At 40.5% G+C, this 13,362-nt stretch overlaps 1 protein-coding gene across 1 annotated transcript in view; it reads right to left on the bottom strand.

The window, feature by feature from the left end:
• The window catches only part of CEP43 (centrosomal protein 43), a 30,571-nt gene extending 22,071 nt beyond the window's left edge, over positions 1-8,500 (bottom strand). The window contains exons 1-4 of the mRNA XM_063124453.1: positions 8,385-8,500; positions 6,564-6,617; positions 3,647-3,701; positions 2,472-2,560 (exon numbers count right to left, since the gene is read on the bottom strand). Coding sequence (XP_062980523.1) covers positions 2,472-2,560; positions 3,647-3,701; positions 6,564-6,617; positions 8,385-8,471 — 285 coding nt within the window. The 5' untranslated portion in view covers positions 8,472-8,500. The remainder of the gene's footprint in view (positions 1-2,471; positions 2,561-3,646; positions 3,702-6,563; positions 6,618-8,384) is intronic.
• Between the last annotated feature and the right edge of the window lie 4,862 nt (positions 8,501-13,362).

Consider the following 13,362-nt stretch of genomic DNA (forward strand, 5'->3'; position numbering starts at 1 on the left):
CTCCCCTTAGTCTCCTTTTTTCCAAGCTAAACAATCCCAGCTGTTGTAACCTTCCCTCATAGGGGAGATGCTCCAGCCCCTTAATCATTTCAGTTGCCCTTTTCTGCACTTTTTCCAGCTCTATAATACCTTTTTTAGGTGTGGTGACCAGAACTGTACACAGTATTCTAAGTGTGGTTGCACCATAGATTTGTATAAAGGCAGTATGATACTGGCAGCTTCAGTCTCAATTTTGTTTAGAGAGTGAATTTGGAGAAGAGATCCTGGGGGTTCTCTAGAATCTTTGTCTGGAGAAAAGTGCATTACAGTGCAACCCTGTACATGTCTGCTCAAAAGCAAGTTCCTATAAGTTCATTGAGACTTACTCCCAGGTAACTGGGTATAGACTTGCAGCCTTAAACATCCCAAATCCAAGTTCTTAAACATGATCTAAAAGGAGCCATCCTGAGCCTGGTGCCTTCCAGGTGTTTTGGACTACAACTTCCGACAACTTCAGCCATCATGGCCAATGGTCAGGAATGCTGGAAGTTGTAGTCCAAACCATCCAGAGGGCACTAGTTGGGGAAGGCTGATCTAAAGTAAAAGTTACCTTGTAATTCAATATAAAGGGATGTGCTCTATTTTGAGTTTTAAAAAAGAGATCTTTAATAATGTGTGTAAAATAGAAGTCTTTTTTTTGCTTTTAAAACTGTGATTTAAAAAATTGTTCTTTTAAAAAACCAATCCAACCTACATGTTCTCTAGTCTCTGCAACCTGAACGTGCCTGCTGATGAAGAAAAGGAAAAGGAAAAAAAAAAACCTTTTCTTTCACAGCTTGTTTTGTAATTTTTTATAATCTATTGGAACTCTCAGGAACTGGATCTTTGCCCCAGTAAAATTAGGGAAAACTAAGTAAATAGTAAGCAAGAGACACTAAAGACTTCCCATAGTCCAATAAGGAAGACATTAAATGTGTAAAGATGTTTAAATGGAAGTTCTTCATGTTCCCTGCAACTAGTAGCAGCAATGTTTTTGTCATAGTAATGGAATAACAAAGAGAAGAATTGAACATTCTCCATGCCCAGATCTAGCAACCTTTCCTCAGTAGAATAATTAGATGCATACAACCTGTTTACTACTGTTCATAATAGTGAGCCTGCAAATCAGGTCTGGTGGAGCTTGTCCATATCTAATCATGAGCAGCATTTTGTTACAAAATTGTCCACATTTTAAAAAATGATGCATCTGTGAAAATACAGTTCTAATTTCATATAGAAGGTTACAGCATACACCTACACAAACTGCTAGCTTTGTCAATAGTTCATGCAGCCTAAATATCTATTATTCCACTCCCATTTTAGGCCAACTGCCAAAAGAATTCATTGCTATTCCATAGCAGGTTTCCACAGTTAGTATGTAGGTGCTGGAAGCAGTGTGGTTTAAGTATGCTACTGGAGCTATATATGATGTTTTCGCAATCAAGGTCTACTGTACATTGTTGAACCTAACAGCATAAAGTGAGTTCTTGAACTATGCAAGACCAGGGATAGATGGCAATGGATTGCCACACATGCTGTTATGTCAGCTAACAGAATTCTATTATTACAACTAGGGCCCTGTAACAAAATACTAGTTTGGAGTGACTTTCTTCAGGGTTGTAACCACTTCATACACATACACACACACACACAGAGTCAGTCAGGATTTTATGCCCACTGAGCATGCCCAGTTCTCATTAGGCTGGTTTTTTTTTTCAGGGAGTGGGGGTGGGTTGAGCTTGTACCCAATCCCCACTACACTCAAAACCTTGGATTTCTCCGTTGATTTTTATTAGCAATTCTTATATCTGACACTGGGGAAATATTAGAAAAGCTTATCAGTGTGAACCAGAAAATATTTACAGAGTACTACTGGTAACTATACGCAAGGTTTAAGAAAACAAAATATTGTTCCCCCCATTCCAAAAGAATTTCAGGCTCTTTTAATCAATCCATGCAAACAAATGTTCTGGTATATTAATTGGACACGAAAAAGTTAAATATGTCAGCTTTGTCTAGGTGCATAAGAACCATCAGAGAGCAAAACAGAAACAAGAGAAACCAAAAACAACTCTGAGGAATCCCAATAGCTCCATCCAGTGTTGCACTGTGGCACCATCACATTGTGTTTATTTATTTATTTAGAATATTTATATACCGCTCCCCATTGAAAAATTTCGGAGCGGTGTACAAGGTAAAAATGAAAATAAAAACAGAATAAAACAGTTAAAACAAAATTTAAAAAGAAGCAAAAAACAGACACCCATCACTCTTGCCATTCAATTGCTTGTGGACATGAAAACAACGATTTCTAGGCATACTCAGAATTAACTATGGTACAAAGTGTACAACTTAACAGCTTACTTAAACCACATTCTTTGGACCATTCAGGTTCTAGTAAACCGATATAATACCTCATTATAATGTTTGAAATAAAAATAAAGAATGCTTACTGTGCTTGATTCAGGCTGAAAAACAGCCAAAGTAAAATCAAGATTGAAGAACTGAAGAAATTCAGCAACAAGACTAGCCACCAATCGACCTAAAAAAAGAAATGTCACATTCAATTTTCCTGTACTGCATTCCCATTCACTTTTCAGAAGGCATAATTTAGCTAACTAAACATATTTTGGATTAAAAATGAAAGAATGGTTTTAGCATTCAGGAGAGATTTTGGGAGGCTGGAGTTAAAAAGAAAGAAGTGCATTTTAATCTTTGTTAATGAACTTCAGCAACATCCTACATGGGTATCTCCCACATTTATCTACCATATGCCAGCATGTTCTTTATATTGGCATGGTTCGCACAAAGCACTAACCCATGGTATCGGTCGCTGAATTATGAATTGCTGTACTCTTAAACTCTTGATCTGGCATTGTATAGCAGCTAAGAGAATGTAATAAATGAATGAAATATATCTGCAAACTTCATGAAATGCAGAATTGTTTCCACTTAGGCTAATCAAGATTTATCTTTAACTGTGAGGTTTTGGCCTTTATTTTGATTGACTTTTTAAATTGTTAATTGTTATTTATGAAGCAAACCTTCCAAGTATTTTACATTCTCTATGTTCCTCTTTACAACAGTCCTGTGAAGTATATTACTATTATTTAGGGTGACCATATGAAAAGGAGGACAGGGCTCCTGAATCTTTAACGGTTGTATTGAAAAGGGAATTTCAGCAGGTGTCATTTGTATATAAGGAGAACCTGGTGAAACTTCCTCTTCATCACAACAGTTAAAGCTGCAGGTGCCCTGACATCTTTTAAATCTGGTCACTATAGTATAGCTCCTGCACCTTAACTGTTGTGATGAAGAGGGAATTTCACCAGGTTCCCAATATATACAAATGACAACTGCTGAAATTCCCTTTTCTATGCAATGTTAAAGATACAGGAGCCCTGTCCTCCTTTTCATATGGTCGCCCTATATTATTTCTATTTTACTTATGGAGAAACAAGAGGATAAGTTGCCACAAAATGCACAATAAGCCTGGCAAAAGTAAAATTTCTATTTCCATGGTCTTAATCCACTGAAACTCACAAACTGTCAATCTCCCTTTCTCTACAACATTGTCATTATTTGTGAAACAAATCCTGCATCTTTAAAGAACAGAGACAGAGCTTACCATCTTTTGTATTTAGAAACTTTTTCAAACTTTCATTTACCAGAGGAGTTTTGTTCTGCCAAAAAACGAAAAGAAAATAATTAAAGACATTACTGTTCTGCAAAGTATTATCACAAATCATTACCATTGTTCAGACTTTAGAACAAATACATCCTTAAACTATTACCCATAGGATGTTTTCCTCTGCCACTCCCAGATTATGGAATGACCTGCTAGGAGAGATTTGTCAATTTAACAGTCTTCCAGATTTTAAGAAAGCTAAAAGACTGATCTCTTCAAGCAGGCCTACCCAGCTGAATTTTAAGATGCTGTTTAATAATGTGCTGCTTTTAATAATGTATTAGTTTTAACTGTTTTCATTATATGTATTTTATGGCATTTGCATTTATGTTGTATCCCGCCTCGATCCGAAGGGAGAGGCGGGTAACAAATAAATAAATATATTATTATTAGTATTAGTATTATTATTATTGGCTGTCTCTCTAGGATGGGATTTAAAAATATAGTTTTATTGTGGTTCTGGTCCTTCCTAGTGGGGAGGACCCAAAATGTGGTGCAGTTGGACTTTTGTTCCACTCCTTGGCTATTGACATTTGGGTACCTCAAGGTTCTGTCTTGTCCCCCATACTTTCCAACATCTACAAGAAACAGCTGGGAGAACTCATCCAGAGGCTTGAGCTGAAGCATCATCAATATGCAGATGACACATAGCTCTACATCTCTATTCCACCATCCAGGGAAAGAGATGAAACTCTGGACAGGTGTGTAGAGACAGTATTGGGACAGAGGAAGCCTAACAAGTTGAAGCTTAATCCAGCTAAGGTGGAAATACTGCACTTTAGGAAATCCACTATTCTGGATGGAGGTTTAGATCTGACTTTGAAAAGGCCCATGCTCTGCCGAAGGACCAGATGTGCAGTCGAGGAGTGCTCCTGGTCACAGCTCTATCTATGGAGGTGTAGATGGTGTTGGTTATCGAAACGACATTCTACCAGCTTAAGATGGTTCATCAGGTGTGGCCTTATCTAGAGAAAGCTCACCTAGTCAGTAACATGTGTACCAGTGGCATATGCCTCGGTTATATCCAAGTTAGATGACTGTAATGTGCTCTAGTGGGGCTATACTTAGAGACACTTGAGAAACAGCAACCAATACAGAATGAAGCAGCAGAATGCTTGTAGCTGCTCCAATTACATTATATCTATTCCATACTTGTAACAATGGCTGTCTATTTGTTTCTCAGCCCAATACAAGAAGCTGATTTGGCTTTTAAAGCCCTAAATTAGGGGTGGACTACATGCGGCACCCGTGGCCTTGAGTGTACCCCACCACTACAGAGATCCAAAAGTGCCAAGTTTCACTGGCAAACTACCATTTTTTTTTGCTGCTAGTTTTGCTGAATTTCACCAGTGGGACAGCAGCAGCAGTGTGACCCCAAGTGAGTCTAATGGATGGAAATTAGCCACTGGTCCACCTAAAGTTGCCCACCCCTGCCCTAAAGTTTGGAATACCTGAAGAACTGCCTACATCTGTATGAGCCTGCCCAAGCATTAAGATTAACAACTAGTAACAGTCATTAGACTGGCAGGTAGTAGGGGCAAGACAGGGTGGCCATACACCTTTGGAACTCCCTCACCACTGCTGTCCTTAAAAAAACATGCTGAAGACACATTTGACAAATCTTTAGCTGCTGCTCTCTGGTGTTTTTAATTGCAATTGTATTTTTGTGTGTGTAGTAATCATGTAAGCCACCTTGTGAAGGCAGCACACCATAAAGATGGGTTAAAATATGTAAAATAAATATATAGAAGATATCAATTATTGATATTTCTATTTAGCCTGGCCATCCTTGCATCACACACTACCAGAAACTGACACGGATCAATATGAAACACCAATACCAATTTTGGTATTTTCTGTAAACCGCCTAGTTTTCTGTAAACACCAATTCTGTAAACACCAATTTTCTGTAAACCGCCCAGAGAGCCCTGGCTATGGGAGCGGTATATAAGTGTAATAAATAAATAAATAAAATACAAAGCTGGTCTGGGTGCTCTATGACTAACCAATACAAGTAATTGAATTTAATGCTATAGTACACTTCTAAAACTACGGTTCTGAGTTGAGGTGGGCCTCATTAGCAGCAAAATCAACAGCACCATTTTTATTTGTGTGATGGTGTTGACCAATTCCTTACCTACTTCTAATTAGTAAAATGCAGCAGGGGATTAATGACCCTAAGATCTAGAGAAATAAACACCCTGTTTTCCTGCAGTATTTAGCTTCCATCAGGTGTAGACTTCAAAATAGGGTGACCATATGAAAAGGAGGACAGGGCTCTTGTATCTTTAACTGTAATATAGAAAAGGGAATTTCAGCAGGTGTCAATTGAAGAGGGTGAAATTCTCTCTTCATCAGCACAGTTAAAGCTGCAGAAGCCCTGCTCTCTTCTGCATCTGGCCACTCTACTATAGCTAGTGTAGCTTTAACTGTTATTATTATTATTTATTTATATAGCACCATCAATGTACATGGTGCTGTACAGATAACACAGTAAATAGCAAGACCCTGCCGCATAGGCTGAAGAGGGAATTTCACCCACTTCAATTGACACCTGCTGCAATTCCCTTTTCTACATTACTGTTAAAGATACAGGAGCCCTGTCCTCCTTTTCATATGGTCACCCTACTTCAAAAGCAATCTGAAAGCCCACCATCTTTCCCCCATCATTTCAGTTTGCAACAATAACCCCATTGAGTCAGCCCCTCTGATTGCACTATCTAGCTTGGGAGAATAAAGTTGGTCAGACTGAGGGCTGCTCAAACAAATAAGGTTCAAGAGCCTGTGCAGTAATAATACACTAGAAAATAGGTGTAAATTATGCTTGAATAATTAAAATGAAGTTTTAGCTCCTTACCTCTACTTTTTCTTGCTCTTCTAGTGCTAAAAACACAGCTGCCCGCAATTCTGCCTGTAACAGACAATCAGTATTTGCATATTGTAACTACATGCATTAAGAAAACTAGAAACCAATGCAAACTGCATAGAGAAATTATATTATACACGTAGCTTTCATTCTTCTCCTGTTCGTCCAATTTCTATCCTGTGATAGATCACTGATCTTATAGGGGGAAATTGTAAACTGTGCTTGTGACATTACTTTTTACTCTTGTACTTAAGTTACAGAGTGAACCAAAGTCTCTAAAAGGAATTCCACTTTGGCTCTGGTTGTGACATAACAATATACTTGTCACATTACATTTGTTCTTGTACGTAAGTTACAGAGGGAGCCCAAGTTTCTAAAAGGAATCACACTCTGCCAGTGATATAGCAGAAAAACTAGCAAGAACATTTCTTAAAGAAAACACTAATAATTATACAAGACTATTAGTGAGAAATACAGTACCAGTCCTGCATGACATATGCAGCAAACAGCAACATATTTGGATTGTTCACACAACAGTATGGTTGTTGTACAATACCCTCATCAATGAAACTGCAGCATAGTGAACTCTGTAGTGCCCCTGAATATGTGAATAACACTATAAGGGTTCAGTTACTATAAGGATTAAGTTACTTATGGATCAGAAACAGAAAGCAAGAATAGAAGCAAGTGGTAAGTTCTCACAACAGAAGGATATAAGAAGTGGTCTCAAGGATCTATATTGAGACTAGTTCTTTTTAATTTGTTCATAAATGACTTACAGTTAGAAGTGAGCAGTGAGGAGACCAAATTTGCTGACAAATTTGTCCAGGGGACATAAACAAAACCAGAATACGAAGAGCTCCAAAAGGACCTAAGTGAAAGTGCGGCAAAATGGCCAATGTGGTTAAATGTAACTGTAAAGTGATGCCCGTTGGGGCATTTTTTTTTCTAATTTCATATGTACATTGATGGGATATGAGGTGGCAGTGACTAATCAGGAAAGGGATCGTGGCAGACAATCCAATGAAAACATCCACCCAAAGCACTGCAGCTATCAGAAAAGCAAACTCCATACTAGGGGTTATTAGGAAAGAGACTGAAAATAAAACTATCATTACTGCAATACCTGTATACAAATCTACAGTGTCACCGCACTTGGAATGCTGTGCAGTTGTAGCTGCTGTATCTCAAAAACAAAACAAAAACAATATTGTAGAGCTGGAAAGGGGTATCCAACGAATGGTAGGAGACTTAGGAAAGACAATGGGAAATACTTGTGTTCACACAGTCTGCGAACTATGGAATCTGCTACCGCAAGGATGGGCACCAATTTGGATGGCTTTAAAAGGAGACAAATTCATGGAGGATAAGTCTATGAAGGACTAGCAGTCCTATATGCTGCCTCTGAATAGGAGTTGCGGAGGCTACTGCCCTCACGCCCAGCCTGCGCGCTTCCCATTTCCAAGGCTGGCCACTAAGAGGGGAAACAGGACCGTGGAATACCTAGGCCTTAGGTCTGATCCGGCAAGGCTCTCCTGATGCCCATCAACCCTGATCCCCGACAGGAAGAGTTCTACGCATGCGCCCTGAGGCGAAGCCTGCGCGTGGCATTGTTACCTAGTCCTAGACCGTATTGCCCTGAGGGCGCGAATGACAGTTGGCGACGGTTAGCGCCGTTAGGGTCGTCTGGTTCACCCGCGAGGGCCGCGCAACCACCAACTTCCTACGACACGCCTCTCTCGACGTCTCGCGGAGCCGCCCCCCGGTTGGTAAGGACTGATAGCCGCCACCCATCCCCCATGAACGCCTCACCTTGATTTTATTTAGCACCCCAGTCGTCTCCAGAGTCTGCACGAGGAGGTCTCTCAGCTCGGTATCTTCTTCCGTCGCGGTCGCCATCTTGCTTCACCCTGACAACCGCCTAAACTGAACTAGCGACGAACCCAGTCCCGCAGATTCGTTGCTCGTGGACGGGGAGGGGCATTTGCGGGGGAGGAGGGAGGCGGAGCACTTGAGCGACCGGCCTCGCAGCCACCCGGCGGAGGCGGCGGAGGTGACTCTAGGTCCGCCCCAGGCGCCTCGAATGTGCGAATACGAACGGGCAACCCGCGACCCAGCTCTGCGATTGGCTGTAGGGTGCGAGAGGCGGGAGGTTTAGAAGGCGGCGTTCTTCTCGGAGAAGAGGGTCTGCCGTACATTTGTTAAAACTAAGCGAGTCTCTCGTGCCTGCAGGGGAGCCTCAAGCGGCTCAGCTTTTTGAAAGAGAAGTGGAACATAAGTGTGGTGGCGATGATGATGATGATGATAATAATAATGCTTCGAAGGATCTGGGGTTTGTTTTTAGTCAGTTGCTTCTATGGGCAAAAATCCAATGTAAGCCCCATTTAGAGTCGTTACTAACTTAATAAAGAATCCTAATTTCACATATGCATTGATGGGATGTGACTAACCAGGAAAGGGATCTTGGGTCATGGTAGACAATCCAACGAAACATCCAGCCAAAGCACTGCAGCTGTTAGAAAAGCAAACTCCGTACTAGGGGCTATTAGGAAAGAGACTGAAAACAAAACTGCCAATATTGTAATACCTTTATACAAATCTAAGTCCCATTCATTTCAATGGGTTTCTAAGTGAGACTTACTTTGGATTTTACCCTATCAAACGCTTGGAGTAGAGTTTTAGTGCCTTTCTTCCCCTCCTTTTCTGTTGACTTAGGGCTAACACCTGCTCACCTGTGAATAAAACTTATTGTGATCAGTGGGGCTGATTTCTGAGTAGATATCTAAAAAATTGTAATGTAAGCAAGTTTAAAGGTAGAAATGGCAAAGCAGAGATGTGGACTGCTGTTCTGCTTCCCTCGGTGTGTGACGCCTATGCAAAAAGAGCTTATGGATCTCTGGATGAAATCTGTGAGTTCCCATTTCTCATGTTTTTCAGGTGCGTTTGAACCAACTCTTAACTTGGACTGCTGTTCAATGTAGGTTCCTTACTGCTGGAGTAATTTAAAGGATATATCCCAAGGGCAGACTTGCCCAAAGTAGGAACTACAGACTACAAAGTAGGAACTACATTAAACTGCAATCCAATGAACTCTTACAATCCAATCCGATCTTTCACATTTTCTTAGAAGTGCTCCATAATTTAATTGGACTAACTTTCAAGTATCTTAAAATTTTAGCCCTCAATATCTGAATTACTAGAACATTTTTTTAAAGAGCAGTATCATTACGGGCACAAGCCTATGTATGCATGTTTAGACAGCAATAAGTCCTACAAGCTGGCTGGGGATTGTGCCTTAAATGTACCTCAAAAAATATTTACTTACACTTCAGTCAAAACTATTTAATCAAATACAAGTCCCATTGAATTTAAGTTCCAGCTTGGTGCATTTAGGACTGTAGCCTTACATGCTGGAAAATGCATATCAGGAAAAATGTAATGGGATCAAGTGGTTGAAAGTCTCAAAAATTATTTAGACTGTGAACACAACTCAGAGTAAACATGCATAGGATTGGGCTGTATGTCTGGTTCCTGTACCCATTATAATATTAGTTGTTTAAAGCAGCAGAAGGGCAAAGCAAAGAAGGGTATTACTCCAAAACATTAGATAGCCACAAAATCATAAAGGGTCATAAATTAAAATGTCAACCAATCCTCATGAGTTTGAGCTTGTTGCCATTTTTCAAATGAGTTATATGCCCAATATAACTGACAAGAGAAAAACTCTGTGACCTTGTTCAACAGACCCTGTTTCCAAAATATTTGCTCTCATGGATTTTGCTGCAGTGTACTACTTTATAGAACTTCAGTAGGAAACTGCCTCATTCTTTAATTCGAATGCATAATCCCTGTTTGCTTTGTCATGCACAATGTAAAATTTTCAAGTAAAATTTTCTGAGGCAAGGTTAGGAAAGGGGAAGCACCAAGAACAGTGCACGATAATTCTGGAGATTTTTATCGGTACAGACGTGCCCAAGGCAACACTTCCAGCAAGGCCACTTTTTGCTGACTTTGTAAAACAAAAAATATGTTGTTGACAAAGATGTAATATGCTATGTTAATTGTTTATCTCTGCATGGTGGCTCTCCCATACAGAAACAAAATAAGCCCCCAAACTAACAGCGTGATCCTATGCATGCCTAAGCTTATTCAAATCTTCTTGGAATTGGGCTGTGAATGTTTTGTTTCTGTTGAAAATATCAGGACTGATGTTCGCTGTTTCCAGAACGATGCTGCAGGTGGCACTAAAAACCTATGTTCTGACCTTTAAAAGCTACATCTACCTAATCTATCAGAGAAATTCAATTCCATAGTCCTTTTTCTAGCAGCTACAGTGTTTTGAGACAAGCTTTTTTTCCATATTAATTTTTAACCTAGTCTTGCATACCAAAAGGTATTGCTAGATTATGGTTTTCTTTTACTCTCCACTATAGAGAAATTGTATCCCACAATTTTAACTTCCTGCCTGATACTATGGGTGCTTCCAGAGGGTTCCTTCAACCAACAATCAGAAGGCATTGTATCGCAAATCTGTATTTTTTTCTTTAAGGGATTTTCTGTGGTAAAGAAAAAGATGAAAGAAGTAGTGGGACAACATGGGAGGGCCTTGAGTGGAAGATGATAAAATCCGTGTATAAGGCATGGTGATGGAGGACTTGATAAGCACCCTATGTATGTTTCTTCAAATGTTCCACTACATTCAAAAGAAGCTACTTCCAAGTAGCCTTAATATGTTTGTAGTAAAAGTGTTTTGACATTAATTGGAGACAAGGGTGATGGTGTGCCTGTGAGCCAGTTCATTTGTTCTGTGGGTACACTGGCATTTCATACGTGATTGCTACAGTAAACTTGTAAAGGATGAATGAGAGACATGTTTCTGCAAACATTGAATGAGAGACATGTTTCTCCAAACATTTAAGGTGCATCTAGTAGACCTTTGCTGGGGAATCACAATTGTGATTGCATGTTTGAAGATGTATACCACATATTTACTGCAGCAAACTCAGCATTGTTGTGGCAATAACTACTGCCTTATAAAGTGTGCACTGGCTTTCAATGTGGCTCATTCTCAAATAACAACCATTACAGCTTAGCTAGCAACTTCTTTTGCATGAGTCCAAAACCAGTCACACACTGGTGGAAGACAAGAAGTTGGAGATAAAGACTGGGTTCACACGTCACGCTAAGCATGGTGGTTTGTTATTGTGGATGGTCGCAGATTGGCCTAGTGTGATGTCCAAACCTGCAGTGGGTTACCTGTTGTGGGCAGCTTTGTGCAAACAAGCCATCCTGAGAACCCAAGGCTTATAGTAGGGTTATTTAGGGTGGCTTGTGCTTAGTGTGATGTCCAAACATGGCTGGGTGATTTTTTCATGGGTTGTCGGGAATGACTAGACTAGAGAACCAGCTTGCCAGAGCAGCAAGACCCTCTGCTTCTTGCAGTTTCACTGGTGCTGCTGCCATTCTCCCTTATCTCTTCTTAGCCCCAGGATATATCTTGAAGAAAGGACACTAGGGAGTGTCATGTTTGCAATTTAAACAAAAACAGTCCTGCACAAGTGCACAGGAACAAATGAAAGCTGTTAAGAGGTTTTTGTAATTTCCCCCTCTGTTTTACTATTTTGCAATGAAATTTGTGCAATTTCCCCCTCAGTTTTACTGGGCTTCCATAAGATTTACACAATTTCCCCTTGCGTTTTACTTCTTTGCCATGAGATTTTCTGCTGGCAGCTCCAGGAGAGAAGGAGCTTTAGGGGCAGTGTGTAATGTGAAGTAGCCTTTAAAAATTTGCTAGGTAGGGAAGTGCTCTTTCTGCAATTGGTTTGTTGTTGTTGCTGGCTGATGAGGGAAACTTTTTGCATCAGATCGCAAAAAGGAAAGCAAAGTAACCTTTAAAAATCAAAGGTGTTTCCTAGGAAAGAAAATGTCAAAACGGAGGATGAAATTGACAGTGACAAGCCGCTGGCAGCTTCAGGAGAGAAGGTGCTTTTGGAGTGGCATTTTTACTTCAGTGTCACTAGCAAGGGAAGCCCTGAAGTGGAGAATGAAATTGACAAGGACATTGACAAGAGGGGGGTACCAGTATGCTTGGCTAAATAGTGGATAAGCAGTTTTTTGCTCTTGTGCACATGTTCCCACATTCATAACATGTGCGTAAGAGCAAAAGACTCTTGTGATCTGATATAATCTTCATGTACATCTGATAGCTATCAGTGGCATCCAGTGAAGGAGATATGGCAAGCACAAGGGGTGTGTGTGAAAGTGATTGCTGGCTGCAGGAGAGAAGGCATTTTAGGGGCAGGTGTAAGGGAAGTGCTGAAGTGGAGGACACTGACAGGGGGTACAGGTATGCTTGACTAAAGAATGGACAGGCAGTCCTTTGCTCTTGCACAGGAGCCCCCTGCCCTGCCCCCATTCATAAGGGCTCAGAAAATTGTTTCCTTTTAGCAAGCTGAAGCGGAGGAGTGGGGAGTTTCCCTTGTCAGCCAGCAACCCCAGTGGACCAATTGCAGAAAGAGTGCTGACATCGGGAATGAGGGTTTCTGCCACAAAGGCCTCTGTGATACCTTCCGGCAGCAGCCTGGAGGGATAAGAAGGACTAAAGGAGAAACAAGTCTGAGGAAGCTGCTGAGTGGATGATTGTCTGTTGGGAGTAAGAGACAAGCGGCCCACACACCAGGGCTACTTCTCAGGTTTTATTGAAACAATATAAAATTTTGCAAAATGTGTTTATCTGTGCTTGATGTGAAATGTGTGTACACATCATAAGCAGTGATTCTTCTTTCAAACT

The sequence above is a fragment of the Elgaria multicarinata genome, chromosome 4 (assembly GCF_023053635.1).
Source record: "Elgaria multicarinata webbii isolate HBS135686 ecotype San Diego chromosome 4, rElgMul1.1.pri, whole genome shotgun sequence".
Taxonomy (NCBI): domain Eukaryota; kingdom Metazoa; phylum Chordata; class Lepidosauria; order Squamata; family Anguidae; genus Elgaria; species Elgaria multicarinata.